General features: G+C 38.1%; 1 protein-coding gene across 3 annotated transcripts in view; it reads right to left on the bottom strand.

Annotated features, from left to right (window-relative positions):
* The window catches only part of LOC133983700 (focal adhesion kinase 1-like), a 63707-nt gene that overhangs the window by 17939 nt on the left and 27341 nt on the right, over window positions 1-18427 (bottom strand). For all 3 annotated transcript variants that reach the window (XM_062422868.1, XM_062422869.1, XM_062422870.1), the window contains 14 exons: window positions 18169-18246; window positions 17462-17569; window positions 16865-16982; window positions 16463-16493; window positions 15791-15861; window positions 14578-14634; window positions 10832-10929; window positions 9730-9814; window positions 9479-9579; window positions 9197-9312; window positions 8638-8738; window positions 8357-8446; window positions 7988-8192; window positions 347-458 (listed from right to left, as the gene is read on the bottom strand). In XM_062422868.1, coding sequence (XP_062278852.1) covers window positions 347-458; window positions 7988-8192; window positions 8357-8446; window positions 8638-8738; window positions 9197-9312; window positions 9479-9579; window positions 9730-9814; window positions 10832-10929; window positions 14578-14634; window positions 15791-15861; window positions 16463-16493; window positions 16865-16982; window positions 17462-17569; window positions 18169-18246 — 1371 coding nt within the window. The remainder of the gene's footprint in view (window positions 1-346; window positions 459-7987; window positions 8193-8356; window positions 8447-8637; window positions 8739-9196; window positions 9313-9478; window positions 9580-9729; window positions 9815-10831; window positions 10930-14577; window positions 14635-15790; window positions 15862-16462; window positions 16494-16864; window positions 16983-17461; window positions 17570-18168; window positions 18247-18427) is intronic.

The raw sequence follows: 18427 nt of genomic DNA, 5'->3' as shown, positions 1-18427 counted from the left end.
GAAATCCTGCTGCAAAAAAGTCATCTGGTAAAATTTGAGGACAATTAGATTAATTTACTATATAATTATTTTGTTCTTCAACTTCAAATTCAATGTCTCACTGTGAATAGTGGTGTGAATGTCACTAACTCCATTTGAAAGCATATTAGATCACTGTCATCATATAATTAACTAAAGAGCGCATGGGGTGTGGAGTGATCGGTGTGTCTCGCTGCAAATAGCGCAAACACAACAACACAACAGATAATGCAGGTCATGAGGACAGACTTTTTATACCTGCTGTACTCACAAACATACACACAGACAGACAGACACACCAACACACTGTGGTGTATTAGTGTCTTACTTTTGGTGGTGCTTCATCAGACCCTCCCGAATCCCACGAAACAGTGACCTGCCTCCTCATCTCCATCCTGTTCCTCTCTTTCTGCTGGAGCTTCTCCTCCTCTAATATAGTGCTGGAAACAAGGAAGGAAAAAACAAGATAATGTCAAAAATGTTTCTACTGCATGTTTTAATGAAGCACTGGAAAGAGGCAAAGGGATTTTAGGTACTCAGTAAAGACATGTTTCTGTCGTTGTTTCCAGTGACAGGTTAGGGTTATCTCATATCCCCATATAGGTCATTTTATATCCTTATAACAATACATATGATGATACAGCATGATATATCGACGATATCACGATTTCCTGTAAATTTAATTAATCAATAGTGTCATACAATACTCAACAAAATAAGCATAATATGAAACAATAGACTTGTCACACAGTATATATCATCATATTGCAGGCCAGGTAGAAGAAGTGAAAGAGAAGTGAAATTAACCAACTGAGTAAGATCAATGTTCTAGCTTTTTGGAAACAATCTAGGTATATCTGATATTACATATATTATGTGCAAATGAGAAGCACCTTAAAGGAAACTATCCGTTTTCTAACATATAAAACAGTATAATACCATTTCCATTTTGTGAGGTTTTCACCACCACCTGGACTGCCTTGATATAGAAAATATAACATGCATGGTTTTCCTTTGAGTACTTTAAACCAACTTGACCACCTCATGTGTACAAAGATAAACAAACATATACTCCCACTACAGTGCAGGTTTATACCCAGAACAGTTGTTTTCTAAAAAGCAAACTGCCTGCACAAGTTCTACCTTTTAGAAGAAATGTGAAGACAACCCCATAATGCCTGCACAATCTCATTCATACAGAGCATTCCACACACACTGTATGTACAGAGCACCAAAACACAACAGTCAATAACAATTAAAGCCAAAAATCTATTTTGTGATAAAACATCTTACTGCTCAGTCTCTTACAAACAGAATAGTCTATCAAAAAGTTAACCAAATTTTCCCTGCTGTAATTATAAGATGTTCAGCAGGAGCTACTATTTTAGTTTTAATATCTATATAAAAAAAGATAATATTTAGTTTATGTTACACCTCTCTGTATATTCCCAATAACTACTAATACCACCTCTTTGCTGTGACATCAGGAAAAACTTTTCCAGCAAGTAAAGCAGTAAATCTCTGGGAAATATTGCTTGAGAACAGATTGAATCATTTTGAGGTTTAGTGAGCTTCCACGCCTCTAACTCAGCATTTTTAAGTCTAATGTAGCCAATAGGAACACACTGAATTTACTCATTAAAATGACTATTACTGACCTGTTCCCTGGGGGAAATGCTGCTAAACTAAACCCAGATTCCCAGAGGAATGAGCTGCTGCTGGTTCCACAAAACAGAAAACAGAGTAGTCGAACAATCCAGCACGCACACTCCTTCTACCCTCCTTTCCTCAACAAGGGTAAGTGCTATTTCTAGTAACATCATTACCCTCCTGTTCTGTTGTCTCCTGCCGAGTGTATGTGTGTCCTTGCACCTGTCCAAGTCAGTCTCCTGTCAGGTCTCGTCCCTCTTTTCCGTCACAACACACATTCACACATTTGTACAACAATGTCAGTGGGTCCTGAAATACCTAATAATAGCAGACTAATAGTAAAATTAGTCCATTTCTACACTACTCACCCTAATAGTGGATTTAAAAAAGGAGGGAAATAAAGATTATATTGTGATGGATAGCTCAGTTTTGGTCCATATTTTTTTAATTTTTAGATTACTTTAAAGTAAAACATTAAGATACACAAATTTTTTTTATCAATAATAGAAAAATGATCTCTAAAGAGGACAACTAACCATATTACTCCCTGAGAAAGCACCTTTCTTCCATAAGTGATATCTAAACAGCATAGCTACATTCTAACTTTGTGTCCTTAACCTTTTCATTTGAAGTCCATTTAACAAGGCTTATCATTATTTTTAATCAATTAATCCAAATGAATCCAGCCATGACTATATTGTGCCTCATAGTTTAACAGTAAATGACATCATCTGATGTGATGACGACAACCCCAGCACCTGGCAACATCAACAATGATAGTCTCCTCCCCCGCTCCTCCACACCACCACCTGGAATAACAAGGCCTACTTAGTATATTTACTCAGGCTAGACTGACTGCACAATCCTGGACTTTTTTTAGTAACGCCCTGATTTAGTCTTATGTAGTTCTCACCTGAGAGCTGCCTGATACAACCTCCACTGATGGCTGATGGAAAGCACCAATAAAATCTGGGCTCAAGAGCGCTGAGATTTAAACCATATACCACGTGGCCTCTACTTGTAATCACCCTTTTGTTAAAGCTGTCACAGCAGCAGGTCCACACAATTATACCGTCAATGTCTTCTTAAAGGCTATATGCAGTGATATTTGCCAATACCAGAAATCATATCAAGATCTGACCAGCAATGGACCAATGGATAAATAATCACTGATCTCTAAGTCCATCCCCTGATTTCTTATGGTCCTGTGGGACAACATAAAGGTGGAATAACCATCACTGCTGAAGAGAATATGCTTTTCTTTTTCTGTTCTTACCAACTTTGACTGAAACTTTAATGAAAAAAGGGGACATACAATTTTTGAAGTAAATTTCCAAAAAAATACATTTAAAAGATGCAGCCTGAAATTAAATTATAACATCTTTACAACATTATAAATCAAAAAGACACACAATTGTGCAAAAAACGCATCACACATTCAAATTACTGAAATGGACACAAAACGTCTTCCAGGTTGGCAAATCCCATTTCCTAATTCTTGTTAAGGAAAACATGCACAGAAAACCGAAATCCATTGACCACTGATCCTCTAACAACCATGAATGACATTAGGGATGCATATATAATTAGTTGCTCTTAAAAAGCTTTGGATGAAATGCATAGATACGTTTGTGCCCACTGGTTGAAGAGCGTTTGCACACACTGCCCCAGCTAGTTATTGTTATAGTTATAAAAAGAATAAAACATTTTCCACTGTACTGACACAACACTACTAAAAGTCTCAGGAGGAAAAAAAGACAATACGTTACCTCCAGACAAGGTCAATCCGACAGCACCAGAGTGTATCCAATCAACCCCTTTTTAATATTGAAGCCACTAAAACACTGATAGGCGAGCAGCACTTACAGTAGCACTGATGTAACGCTGAAGAACATGAATAATTGCAGAGAATCCCAGAACCACTAAAAAGATTAAATCCACTTATCCTAGCAGGAGGACACAAATATGCTCTTTTTCAGCTGAACACTTGATTACAGCCTGCTCAACACATATAAACTTCACTATCTGGATAATTTGATCTGAGAATAAGAAATAAGAAGCCTTGGTCCGCTAGCTTTGACCATGGGAGTACAGCACTACAGTAGCTCTGCTTGCCTTCTCTCTCTCTCTCTCTCTCTCTCTCTCTCTCTCTCTCTCTCTCTCTCTCTCTCTCTCTCTCTCTCTCTCTCTCTCTCGTCTCTCTCTCTCTCTCTCTCTCTCTCTCTCTCTCTCATCTCTCTCCTCTCTCTCTCTCTCTCCTCTCTCTCTCTCTCTCTCTCTCCTCTCTCTCTCTCTCTCTCTCTCTCTCTCTCTTCCTCTCTCTCTCTTCTTTGGAAAGCTGTAGCTCCTGGCAGCTGCCCACTGTGTAAACACACACACTCATGTTGGTCTGCCGTCTAGGAAAACTGTAGTAGTAGCTGAGAGCTGCATATTTGGCACAAGAGACCTATAATTGATATTATGATATAAAAGCTGGCCAGACCAAAAGTAAACTAAATCATATACCCTTATATGGCATGACTATGGCATGATTTCTCCTATTAATAGCCAGGGACCACAGTTAATATGGTCAATATTGACTTGGTCTCCAAGACACTGGATGAGGCACATTAAAGGTTCCTCAGTTCAGCTTTATTCCATTTATATCATGGTCAATTAGAATAAATGTTCTTAATTTTGTCAGGTTAGCACCCACATGCACTTCACATGTACTTTTCCACACTGGGTTTTCAGACCTAACCACAAACATACTATATATGTGTCAGCCTAAGAGTGGATGTCAGGGCCTGTAACATTTTTGGAACCAAAAATATAAATAAGGAAAGTGAGATCAGGATGACACAAAGAAAAGAGGTGAATGAGTTCAGGAGCAGAGGATAAAGAGAGAGAGGAACAGAGAGTGTAAGAGGAGTAGAATAAGTAGAAGAGTGAGGAAAGCTGACGTGAAGAAAATTGGAAGAGGAATCGTGTTGGAATTTAAGGTGCGAGTCATGCTGGTTTTAAGCAAACTCATAAAACCACAGGAGTGAAATATGCACTCTTATTTTCCTGTTTCTGTGTGTGTGTGTGAGCGAGAAAGAGAAAGAGAGACTGAGAAAATTGTGCATTTTAGAGGAAACAATGATGGTATCTTGCTATGCTGCTGAAGCTTACAGTACTGCACCTCTGTTTTGTTATTTAGTTTTTGTGTAGAAAAACTTTTCAAACCTGAACATTAGTGAAAAAATGACTAAATTACACAGACATAAGATCCAGTTTTCTGCAGATGTCTTCAGCTTTGAGTAATATACATCATTCATTTCAATTGCATGTATAAAAAACTAATAATTAATTGTAGATATCAAACCGACATAAAGATCGTTAATAATACAAAATAAAAACAGCATATTAAATAGCTATAAGTAAATAATGATTCGACACTGTTAAGGGCTATAAAACATTTCTGTTCAGTTATGGCCAGTCATTTAGGACAATCCCTATCTGTGTAAAAATGAGAAATCTGTCATTTAGACAAGTAGGATCACTTACTGCAGATATTTCTTTTAAAAAGCAAGGATGGTATGTGATTACTACATCTTTCAGCATTGCGTGGTCTGAGATATTAAGAGGGAGTTTTTACACTCAGTCCACTATAATATATAATATATAATAGCCTTGCGTGATTCACATTTCAAAAATATCCTTATTTATATTATTACTTTAATTCAACCCTCAGTTCAGCCTCTATCTCTTAACAGGCAGTCTTAGTTCCTGTCTATTTAAGGCCCTCCAAGTGGACCGACTCTGCTATGATTGGCCAGCTTTCCAGAAGTCTGCTAAGGTGCAGTCGGTTCAGTCATGTGAAGTTACTGCTGATGCAAACCCAACATTTCCTGCTTTACTGCTCAAATTAACAGCTTTTAAATGATTAAATATTATTTCAGGAACTTAAATGTATTTCTCACTGAATTAGCGACGCTAAAAAATTGGCAGACATCAACATATGGAGATATTTGGAGCTATTTGTTAGAAATAATGCAGGGAGGAATAATACCAGAAGAAACAACCACAGTGATGATGACAATCTTACCTTCAACATTTACCAGCACACCTTCAACAGGTAAACTGATTATTTTACTTTTCCTGCTGTGTAATGGAAAAACACTCACAGCATGCCAGCATGAATTGAATCATGACTCATTTTGACTACCCCCAAAATTATAGAGAAATGTTGGTACAGATGAGCAGTGAACTTGTAGATGACCCTTGTAAAGAAATCTGTCATGAGCCATCAACGTTGGGCAGTAATTCATGTAAAATCTAAGTTACAAATAAGCTTGATCAACAGTTTTCGCTTCAAAGCTTCCCCTTTGCTCTCTCACCATCCAAAATTCTTTTTTTTTTTTTTAAATTACCAGCAGCACTATTCCTGTTATTATGATCTATGCTGTTGAAATATCACTTCCAAAAAACTACAGGTCTGTTCATGTCTGAATTATTTTGAACTGTTGAGTCATGGTGGCTGTGAAATGCTCTGTCCTGACTGTACTGTACAACAACAAGAAGTAAGAAAATGTCAATGAGCTGGGATAAAAAAGATATAATATCAAATATACTTTAGTTTTTAAAGCTGTCAGTGGGAATATCTCATATCCACCTACATGAATTGAAGCAAAGTCCTATTTTTCTACATGCATGTTGGGGAAAAAAAAATCTGAGCACGGGTGATGTCACTTGGGCTGTTGCATCCGATGATTAGCATTAAACATAATAAACTACTCTAACTCTACTCTTCCTGGCAAAAATTATACAACATGTCAGATTTATAGGCCCAGCCGCTTTCTGTCCTTGTTCAATGAGACAGTCGCTTCTTTTTCTCTCAGTCTCCTCTTTTTCTCTCAAAATATTTCTCTGACAATGGCTGACACCAATCATCAGGGTTATTCAGATTTAAAAAGTAATGATTTCATTCTGCCTTTGCTTGAGTACATTCTCTTGTTAGTGCAGCTCTCAGTACTTTTAATAAAACATTTCATCTGTCTCACTCAGTCATTAGTATGACATTATATGACTCATGAATACTGTAGGTTTAAACCCTTCCTGTTTAAAGGGGAATATTACACTGACACATTACTCTCCTTCTTAACTTGTTAACAGTGTTGTCTAACTCTGCCTTATCTGATCACAACATGCCCGGCACATTGTCTCTCGATAGATAACGTCTCTCTCTTTGCAAATCTGTCTCCAGGCAAATCTGGTAACAAGTAATGTATCATTTAACAAGGCGGCGAGGTGTGGCCAAGATATCTCATCTAATCTATGTCTGTCATCGTCACATCTCTGTTACCATGCCAACCATAATGTCATCAGCCCAAACAGGATGTGGAGTGCAGTCTGTTCAGTATTTGGACAGCTTCGTTTTAGCTCTGTACTCCTGCACATTGTAATAATGTGAAAATTAATATCTATCCATGTCTGTATCACTGTAAGACTGAAGTGTGAGGAGAAATAGGAAAAATATAATACTTGACAGAGCTGCAGTTTGAGTCAGAAATACCAAGTTAAATACAGTAGTGTTGAAATCGAGGAAACCAAATATAGAGGATTTCCTCATCCCCTCCCTTGTTTAAAACCAATAATTAATATTGCAACAGAAACTTCTTTAAATCAGGGCAGACACAACACATCTTACTTTTCTGACATGGATACGATCAACTTTCTGATCTCAATAAAAATAAGGTCTGCTTACTGTCCTGTTTATCCACTTAGTTGTCTTTCTTTCAGTCATTTTATCTCTAATCTTTAGGTCTGGTCTAAGGCTTTAGTAGTAGGGGACAGTATGTCACTTTTAAATGTATAATATCTGCTCTTTGTCTTCACTACTTAATCAGGTCAGTGTCCTGTGGTTATCGCAGACAGACAGTGACACCTGCTGTTAGGGAGATGTAAGAAAATACTTCATCTGAAAACATAATTTAAAATTCCTTTATCTAATTTACAGTAGTAGTAAAAACATGCAGGAAGATTCACAGTGACGAAAAACTCACATCTTCACTTTTAAAAATGTTACTTGAATTTGATGAACCTATTGTCAACCTTAGGCAGAAAATGAAGATGGGCTGTATTACAGGGATGATTTAGTGGAAGCTGTCTAGTAAGAAACATTCCTTTTTGTGAGCAAATGTAATAAATGTAAAACTGGATCTTTCTATCTATGAGTCCTGTCATTCTTACTTCTTACACTTATACCAGATAAATTCAAAAATTCGAAAGACATAAAGATGAAGAATGCACACACAAGAGACTCTCACAGATCATCAAAGCACACATGATGAAGTACCTCAGTTGTGTTTTGAGTTCAGTGAAGCGCGGCCTCTTGCTGGGATCATACGACCAACACTTTGTCATCAAGCTGTAGAGAGTAGGAGGGCACTGAGGTGGCATAGCCAGTCGTTCACCATTCTCTATCCTGCCAATGACATCGTTGTTCTTCACACCCTGGAAAGGCTTGATGCCGTACATAAGAATCTCCCACATGCAGACGCCTGTGGAAAGACAAAAAAACATCAGAATCACTATGAGCTCTTTAATGCTGCAAACACAAGAAAGTAAAACAGAAACAGACTTGAAACCAAAAACCCATTATTACAGTACAATACAAATTGAGGACAAAAATGACACAAAAATAAAGAGGATAATACAAACTTACCGAACATCCAGACATCACTGGCTGTAGTAAATCGTCTAAAATTGATGGATTCTGGAGCCATCCATTTAATAGGCAGTTTACCTTTTGATGCTGGGAAAAAGAGACAAGAGGAACTGCGTTACACTGGTCAGTTACACTGGTCAGTTCAGCTCACATGAGTCCTACGAATAATAATGGAGCTTTCCTCCATGTGATGTGACAGAACAAAAATAGATAGGTGGAAATTGTGGAGCGTGTAGTTATGGGCACACTGGGTGTGTTTATGGAGTTGTTATTGTTACCTTTATAATAAGAGCTATCTTCCATGTATCGCGACAGACCAAAGTCCCCCAGCTTCACACAGTCGACTGTAGACACCAACACGTTCCGTGCTGCTATGTCCCTGAAGAGGAAGACATACAAACCTGTACATTTATTCTGTTATTCTACTTGACCAGACACATAATAAATAATTGCATATGTCATGTAGGTAGTAATACTTTAAACCATTAGGATCCCATAGTTAGCATCCCTCAATCAAACAGCTGTCCAGACAAGGTAGCTGATTCGACATGAACTAGGATTAGGAACTTTTTTCCCCATATCAGGCTATGTTTCCATTTTTTTAAGTAGAATATATGTTATATCACTGTAAAGCTTCCAATTGGTGCCAACACCAGGCTGTGGTTTGTACTTGCAAAAAAAACATTGCACATCTGACTGTCCCACATTACTTTGAATGATTAGTTGGAAATAATTATTTGGTAAATACTGTAGTATTCTGTGAAGGATTACTTTGCACTTCTAACTACTTCCACTTAACTATAACCTGAAACATTCTGGGGATGCCTTCCTGCATACCTGTGTACAAAGCGTTTGCTCTCCAGATAGGCCAATGCTGTGCTGAGCTGGTAGGAGTACAGGATGAGAGAGGCCAGATCCAGACTGTACTTCCTCACCTGCAGGAATGAACGTAACTATGGAGGACAGGGAGAGAAAAAAAACAGAAAGAGTATGTTAGAGAAAGGGTTAAATAGTGATGAACAGACAGTACGTAGGAAAAGCAGAAGAAAGCAGTGAGACATGCAGAAACAGAAAAACTGCTATATGTAGACCCTAATACTAATCCTAATCCTGTTTTACCTCTCCAAGTGTGCAGAGCTCCATGATGATCCAGACTGGATTCTCTGTAATGACTCCCATCAGCTTCACAATGTGAGGATGGTCAAACTGGCGCATGGTCACTGCAGAGAGAGAGGAAAGAGGGAGTCAGAGGTTAGTTCACAAATACGTTTTTTAATACTGGAGGGATCCTGCAAATTCTTGAGAATTAAAATTTGTTGGAAGGGAACATGTGACCAACACATACACACACACACACGCAAGGCGCTTACATGCTTCCTGGAGAAACTTCTCCCTTACGCTGTCTGACGTCGAGTTTTTACACGTCTTCACTGCCACAGACAACGCCGGATTCTCCTGCAAAATACAGATACACCCAAGCAAAATCAGCAGCAGCATCACAGCTGTCTAGGTACTGAATTATCTACATGCAGTTCAGTATATTCACTGTCCGCTCATAGCTCAATAGACAGTCAGAAAATCTGAATTTAAAGTTATTTGAGGATAACTTAATTTAATTAAAAATTAATTTTGTTTTAATTATTGTATAATTGAAATTGTATTATTGAAATTGTATTATTGAAATGTATTCAAATACATTTACATTATACAATTTCTTTCAGTATCAAATTTGGAGATTTCTACATATATATTGAGGTTATTCAGTCATAAGCCATAATGTTCTTCTGTTGCAACTATACTGAATATGTGCTATTATTATGATATGGGTTTTTTTTTTATAGCTCAGATTTAAACTGAGTCAGCAGTAAGTATGTCAGAGAAAGACAAAATGGAAGAGGAAGAGACATTTATAACCAGCATGTGTATTATAAAGAAGCAGATTTTTAAATATTTAATGTAAGTAGACGAACTCTAGTTCTGTATCTACAGCACAGTGTATTATGTGAGAATGATAAACACAAGGTTTGTATGGATTTACATTATCTCCACCAATCAAACCCTACAGCTGTGGGCAGAGGACCAGAGAAGATTTCAATTTATTATATTTGAAAAGGGACGCTGTAAATTAATCAACATTCAAACAAATGTAAATGTCCCTGAAGGCTATACTCATCAGATTATTCAAATCTTAAGATACTATAAGTAAAAGCTACATTACAGCTAGTCCTTCAATAAATTCACCATTGTTGTTCACAATAGGAACATTCTCCTGGTGCTTTGTATGTCTGAGGGTGTGCCGTGTGCCTGATGCATCTACGCTGAGTCACACACTGAATGGCCCCCTGTGACACATTCAATTTATGTAGCAAAAAATGGCCAGTGTTGTAAGCACGCACTAGAGTGTGAGAGAACTTTTAATTATAGCTTTACAATGTTGTGTGTTTGTGTGTGTGTGTAAGAGAGACAATTTACCGTGCTGATGTACACTCCTTGGTGGACGTCTCCAAACTGGCCCTCACCTATGCAACGTCCCAACTCAATACGATCCCGCTGAATCTCATAGTCCCGAGCTAGATACACAATATACACGGACATGAACACACACACAGAAACAGTACGGTACAGACACACAGATGAAGACAGAGTAGACCTTCAGATCAAACATACACACCACTACCCACACATACAATTCTTAGTCAGGCTTTGCATCAACCAAGCTTGTCCGAGCTATTTAAGTGTGAGGGATTGTTTATTTCTGCATTTGATTGCTCAGAATAATTTACTTATTCTGTGGATCACTTCTTCTGGTAAATTCATATTATATGCAGGAGACCCCACCTTAGAGTGTAAAAAAAAAAAGATTTACGTGATCTTTGCAGGGGGTTATTTGAAACCAAAACTATCCTGTATTAATAAAGTTAGAACTTATCCATCCTCCCACTCTGGCAAGCTTGGTTTTAAGCAATCAGCAGAGCTCAATGTCAACAGCATGCAGCAACAGCATCAGCAAACCACAGCCAGACATGCCATGTAACACAGACAAACAACAGCCAGTTAACAACTAGTATATATATATATAAACATACATTTCTACATGAATCCAAATGGAATATGGATAAAGTCAGGTTGATTGTATAAATGTAAGACATAATTGGCAGGAGGTTGATATGGGACCAGTGTTATATTTGCTTGGTCCAAATACTTTGTTTGGTGAATTTCATTCTATATTTTCTGTCAAGGAAACCATAAAGGTCTGTGAAACTCTGGCTGTTGAGAGGCTGGTGGTTTGCGTTGCCTGACAGGCATGACACTGTTGACCTGACTTTGTCCATAAAACATAGTGTACTGTATGAATATGATATATATGGAGTTATTGGTGTTAGTTTTCAGGGTTTGACAAATGTCTGACTATTCTTTATATAAGGTTCACCGTTGTGAAATAACCAGTACATATGCGACATTTAGAGACAATGATGCTGGGTAATAATGTATTTTGTGGGGACGGTCTAAATGTGGATGTACAGTACAGTAATAAATACCTGTGTGCATTGCCTCTAAATGCCGCCCATGTAGCTTGATCTTAAAGAAGTCAAGCAATATAGTTACAATGGAGTGGGACTAACCTATTTGTTAGTGGTTTGGGTTTATAATGTTATAGTACATATCTATTTAAACCCTTGCTATACTTCCTCCTCTAGGCCAGTGTTATAAATAGGAACATGCACTGAGTCAACTTCAATGGTTTAACAACATAAAACATTGTATTTAACTGTTGCCATGTTGTTGTTACCCTGAGCAATAAAGGGGTATTTAAGAGCTGTTCTTGCATTACTCTGCAAGTCAAGTTGTATTGATTTAACTTCTACATCGAACTAAAAATGCGGTTTGTTCCACCCGTTTTTCTTAAACATTCAAAAATACACAAAAATAACCAATGTCCAATAACTGGGACTCAGTTCTGAAGCTACTACCAAACTGACAGCACATCAAACATCAACAGAGGTACAAGGTCAAATCAACAGGGTACAGATACAGAAATAAATTCAGAATTTGATTTTACAGTTGCAAGCAAACGTAAAATAAGGATCACAACAACCGCCAAATCAAAGTGCCATAACAATACAACCAGACTTATAGTACGTTCCAATCATTACCTTGATCTAGTCCATAGTATTCTGGGAAAATGGGTTAGTGATAGGAGACAGAAATAACTAGCTGTGAGTACAGAGATCCATTCATTGTTACTGGAGTCTTTATTTCTCATGTCAATGTTAGTTTAACTACTGCTGTGATTATGGTTGTGACAGTGACGCAGCTTAACGTAAGTTTGAGGTATTGTAGTTCAGTTATTATTTACTGCAGGTATCACTAGAGTATCTGTTGTTATGTAATATAACTTGCTCTGGGAGATTAAATATTAAATATTAAAAAGCCTTTTGGTGTGTTAATTTTTGGTGTGCACACAAAGAGCAAAACAACGCAACACAACACACCACTAGCCTCCCATAGCTTACATAAACAATTCGTAAAAGGTGTGTTATAAAACACAAACACAACCTAAACACCAAATAGACTCTTATTGCTTGGCAACCTGCTGTTTAACAAAACCAGAACAGATACTGAAACTGCTCAGTGCGGACATGAACAGCTGGACATGACCTTGGCTGGCTTATGTATACAAGTGTATTGATCTTCTAACTGAATTCTGAAGTCATTTACCTCTCTGACACAGTGATGTCACATCATGTTTAACAGCGGTAAAGAGCATGGATACAATCATGTTTTTTTTTCTTTTTGGGGTTTTAGATGTATCTGTAGTTACATACAAGTACTGTTGTTTGACTAACTTGCTCTCTCAGAATCTGTTTGTGTGTTAACGTACTGTAGTCAGTCACCAGGACTTAGCTGAAAGATAAACTATGAATGGTCAAAAAGCAAGAGCCATGTTGGACTTTGGTGTGCTTATGATGCCCAGGCAACATTTTGAGGCAGTTTAAATGGCAATTTTTTCACTGCCCACTTTATTATTCACATTTACTTGGTCCCAGCTGCATTTCCCACCCTAGCTGAAGGTAATATCGCCCATCTCACCTGCCTCTCAACATTGCCATTACTTAGTATTGTAGTGAGCTAAATACAAACAGTCTTAAACCTGATGAGCAGGCACTACTCAGCAGCAACAGCAGCACACAAAGCCTGTTTAATATTGACCCTTCTCATTCAGAGGGATGATTAATAGCTGTTCACTACTAATCATCAGGCATTTTCAGACCAGAAAAAACTTCTACACTGATGTCTAATACAGAAATAGTAATACATTGTCATACTGAACACTCATATAGTAGTGTAGTATAGTAGCAAGATATTGAAAAAATTACACTTTGGTTATGTGACATGTGAAATGAGTCTGAGGAAGCTGGGAATCTCTCTGAATCTTGTGACAACTCACTAAAACAAATATAGATTGCAGGCCTATTGATATAAAACAACCCTGTGTGGTTTTACAGGTTTCCGCTTTCATAACAGATTACTACATGTGTCTATGGAAAATGTAGTTTCATTCAAACTTCAGTCAGTGTTTTACCAGCCATTCTTTTATCAACCAATCCAGTTCAAACACATTCAATCAGACCTGATAAATCATTAATCCACCTGGAATAGAGAAGTGTGGTGAAAAAACATAAAACAGCTCATTTACAGCATGTCAACATACTGTTCTGTTCCTGTTAAATGTGTTTTCCAGGTTGACAATGTGCGTCTTTCATTAATATATATTGTGATTATGGTACCTTTTTAGTGGATGATATCAACAATTATTTGGTCAAACATTTTCAAAGGCAACACTAAATCTGAATGTGTGAAACATTATGATTTTCAGTTTTAAACTGATGTCAGAAGGACAATAGTTATAAAATCTTTTTCAAGATCAAATGATCAAGAGGTTTTGCCTGCGACTGCAGACAAAGAGACACCCCGAAATCCTCTCCCACCATACATTCAAGGCTCCTAGCAGGCATTTAACCCTCTCAATCACCCTAGCAACTTTCCCACCTGCACACACATGAACCAACCCTCGTATGCACATAGAGTATGCTACATGATCACAAACAGGCAAGTCTGATCCATTAATCAGTCACTTTGTCTCTCCACCTGTCACACAAGCTTCCTGCAACATATGTGTGCATGTGTGAGTATCGGTGTTCTGTGTGTCTACTCACTTGAAGGCATGGTATAGGTGTCCTCCTCATCTATGATCTCAGCATAGTCATCTGTTTCTAAGGGGAAAAAATAGCCAAGAATCATTAAGTCTCAGTTGGTAATACAGAAAAGAGACAAGCTCAAATCTTAAACTCCTCTATAATGTAAAAAGAAGAGTCCCACTGACAGCATTAAAGTAACACCTTGGAGGTCTTTTACACAACACACGACAAACGTCCTGATACCAATACAAAATGTTTTCTATCACCCACATTTTTAAAGAAACACTGCCATTGTATTTCTTGTCACTACTGAACAGCAATAACATATAAACACATCAAATTACTACACACAACACAAGAAGCTGAGTGAACACACCCTGCCAGAGACAGAAAAAAGAAGTGAAAATAACAGATAGTAACAGAAACACACCACCATCAGACAGAAGTACCTTTCCAAATTACTGTCACCATACCCGAATCCAAACAACATACATGACAATTACAGTAAAAAGCTCATGTGCTACACAACAGCTGTACACAAGGAATGGGAGACAGAGGAGTGAGGTACAGTAGAGGGTGAGAGACATGGACAGAGAGAGGAAAGGGGAGGGTTGGAAAGGTCTGTTCTTTCCAGAGAAACAAGTTGAAGAAAAACAGGGTGAGTCATGGATAAGGCTGCAACAGTCACAGGCAGATACAGAGACAGATACAGTACATACACATATGGTACGATAAATGTAGACACACAGCAGGAATCCTACTAATTTAAGATGGTTAATAGAAAGAATTTGTTTACCATCGCCACTAGTGTGACCTGCAGGGGCCGCATGCACCATGAGACACAAACAGAGAAGGAAAGAGAGGGAACGAGGGATTAGTTTTGCTGCTTATACTAATTTAAACTTGTAACCTATAAACTAATGCATTGATGCTACACCCAAGGTATTTTTAATGTTATTATGTGTCACTGTGAGTTAGTCAGAGGTCAATAGACAGTCAGAGCAGAAACAGAGTGACAGTGACTAAAGCTCTCCATGCGGACATCTGGACAGACAAGGACTCCTCACTGCAAACACAGATGAGGCTTTATAGGGGGGACAGGGAGCACACACTCATATCTATGATCGCTTTATTTAACTCTTAGCCATCACTGTCAGTCATGACATTTAGAGCAGTGGACAGAGAGTGAAGGGACCAACAGAACGGAAAAAAGAGAGAGTGGGTTTTATACCTGAGACACAAACAGCTCTGGTCCGTACTCCTTCCATCCGTTTTTCCATCCGCCTCTCATGATTTGAAACTCTGCACCAGTGAGGAGAAAGTTATTTTGGGCATTTGGCTCACATTACCCTAGACTAATTATTATTCATGATGAACTTTTAGTCACAGAAGAAGAATGAAAGCTCCTCCTGCATCCAGTCACGTGTGTTGTGAACAAAATCAAACATATGAAACATATTTTATAGATATGGACAATATAAGGAGTTTAAATTCTTTCTTCCTTTCTTTCTTTAAATTCTTTCAGAAAGATTAAAATGCTGTTTTAGTCTTTTAATCCTTCATGTTTTGGGTTTGAAGCCATATTAAAGTTCTTTTAACCATTTACTGAAGTGCAGAACAAAGTGTGTGAAAAATCAAGAGCTACACATCAACCATAAAACATTTGAAGCTCTTATACATCTCTTATTCATCACAAGAAATTAAGCTATACCCACAAAAAAATGACACATTTTACTTCATCTTATCATCTAATGAGAGAGAGAGAGAGAGAGAGAGAGAGAGAGAGAGAGAGAGAGAGAGAGAGAGAGAGAGAGAGAGAGAGAGAGAGAGAGAGAGAGAGAGAGAGAGAGAGAGAGAGAGAGAAAGAGAGAGAGATTTAAAAAAAAAAAAAGAGCTGACTTACTTTGGGATGGAAGGCAGAGCTCTGTCTCCCTCTTTAAGACAAAATGAACACATGGCCTCATGTAAGAGCCACAACAATTTCTTCGCAGCCATAGTTATTTTTAGAAAAGACTAGCCAAACACGGGCTGGTTATTCAAAGTGACAAGCATTAAGCCTCACCAGCCACAATCAGACTAGACTACTGTATGAAAGATGGCTGACAGAAATCTCAGCCCCGAGTACTATTTATGCTGTAAGATAACACGTTAGGAATTTTGTTATCATCTAAATAACACATAAATTACCACTATTATTTAGCTCCACATAACTGTACCACTCGAATGCAGCAAGAACCACAATGATGTATGAATCAATTCAGTGTGCAGCGAGTGTAAAATGCACACGAGCAGATGTCTGTCCTACCTTTGTGGACTCTGACAATGAAGGAGTGAGTAGCTGAGGAGACAAGTCGACAGTAGCCGTCAATCAAGTCAGCCATGTTTTCTGCTGTAGTCAGCGATGCCGTGGTGACTGTGAGAGGCTGCACACACACACACGCACACGCACACGCACACGCACACGCACACACACACACACAGAAGGATTAGTGTGAGAGTGGGACAGAGAGTTGCTTCACAGTGGACTTGGATACAATGAGAGCTTTATTAAAGATAACGTCTTCTACCAGCGTGCATCTACACACATTCAATGCTTCACACACACACACCCCTACACAGATATTCATATGCCCACATGCTTTTTCGCTAGTACGCCTTGCTGCAAACACATACACCCACTCTCAACAGACGCACCCACACTGACACTCAAGTACAGACGGTGACATCGCATTTGTCCACCCTATCATGTGGAACTACGACTTAAACTACAATGTTTACCAATCCAAAGCAGCATTTACTTTCCTTTTTCACAGTCTGATAAAAGCCGATGGAGCCAAACATTTGATGGGCCCATTCGTGTTTCACAAAGAACCATGTTGCATGTAAAAAAAAAAAAAAGTACCTCTGGAGCTCCTGCCACGTTGAGTTGCAGCATGCCTTTCCTGTCCTTCTCTTCTAAAGCAGAATACTGGATGGACTGAACCTGGTTAAAGTTAGCTAAATGTGTAGGCTGCAGAGACAAAGACAAAGACAAATACAAACAAATCAAAAATCACTCACTATAAACAGTACCAGTCATGTAAGAACGCACATGGATGAAAATGATTGCTATTGAAATACAACAATGACAACAATAAACACTGAGCACTGGGTGGACAATACTATTAAAGAGGTGGATTTATAAGTGAGCAGCTGTTGACTGTATTTTAAGTCATCAGCAGCAAATACTTCATTCATGCATTTTTCTAAATCACTTGAATACATTCACATCACGCATATTTTCTGTTTTGTAACAAAAGCTATCTAACTGCCCTTTCAAGATACTTTATATTGACATGGGCTCCTAAGGACATATGAGAGAATCTGTCTACTGGAGAGACAAATCAAACCAGTAGAGGGCAGTAGTATGGTGGATTTCAACTATGGCCTTCCAATTATCTTCAATGAGAGTATACAGTTGAAAGCCCTCTTCAGTTCAGAAATATAAGCACATAGATGACTAGATGATCAAAGAATGAAAATGTAAATTGTGAAATGGCTACACACTAACTGAAGATTCAGAGTGCCATGGTAGATTTTGTGAGGTGAGTTGTGATTTTGCGTACTCACTGTTGAGCCCTTATCTGTGAGGTAGCTGATTCCTTCCTCTGGTCCGATAGCTAACTCTACTGATATTACCCAACTAGACTGGAGAGAGAGCGAGAGGGGGGGAAGAACAGTGGGGGAAAGACGAGATTAAAACACGGGGCATTTTTCATTATAAATCACAAATTTTGCCGTACAAAAACTAAAATGGCAGGAATTTTAAAATTGTAATAATATAACATGTATATAATAAATATATGTCCTTACTACTTTTAACATTAAA

Source organism: Scomber scombrus, chromosome 7, assembly GCF_963691925.1.
Source record: "Scomber scombrus chromosome 7, fScoSco1.1, whole genome shotgun sequence".
Taxonomy (NCBI): domain Eukaryota; kingdom Metazoa; phylum Chordata; class Actinopteri; order Scombriformes; family Scombridae; genus Scomber; species Scomber scombrus.
The sequence above is the reverse complement of the archived record's forward strand: the minus strand, read 5'-3'. Positions and strand labels throughout refer to the sequence as shown.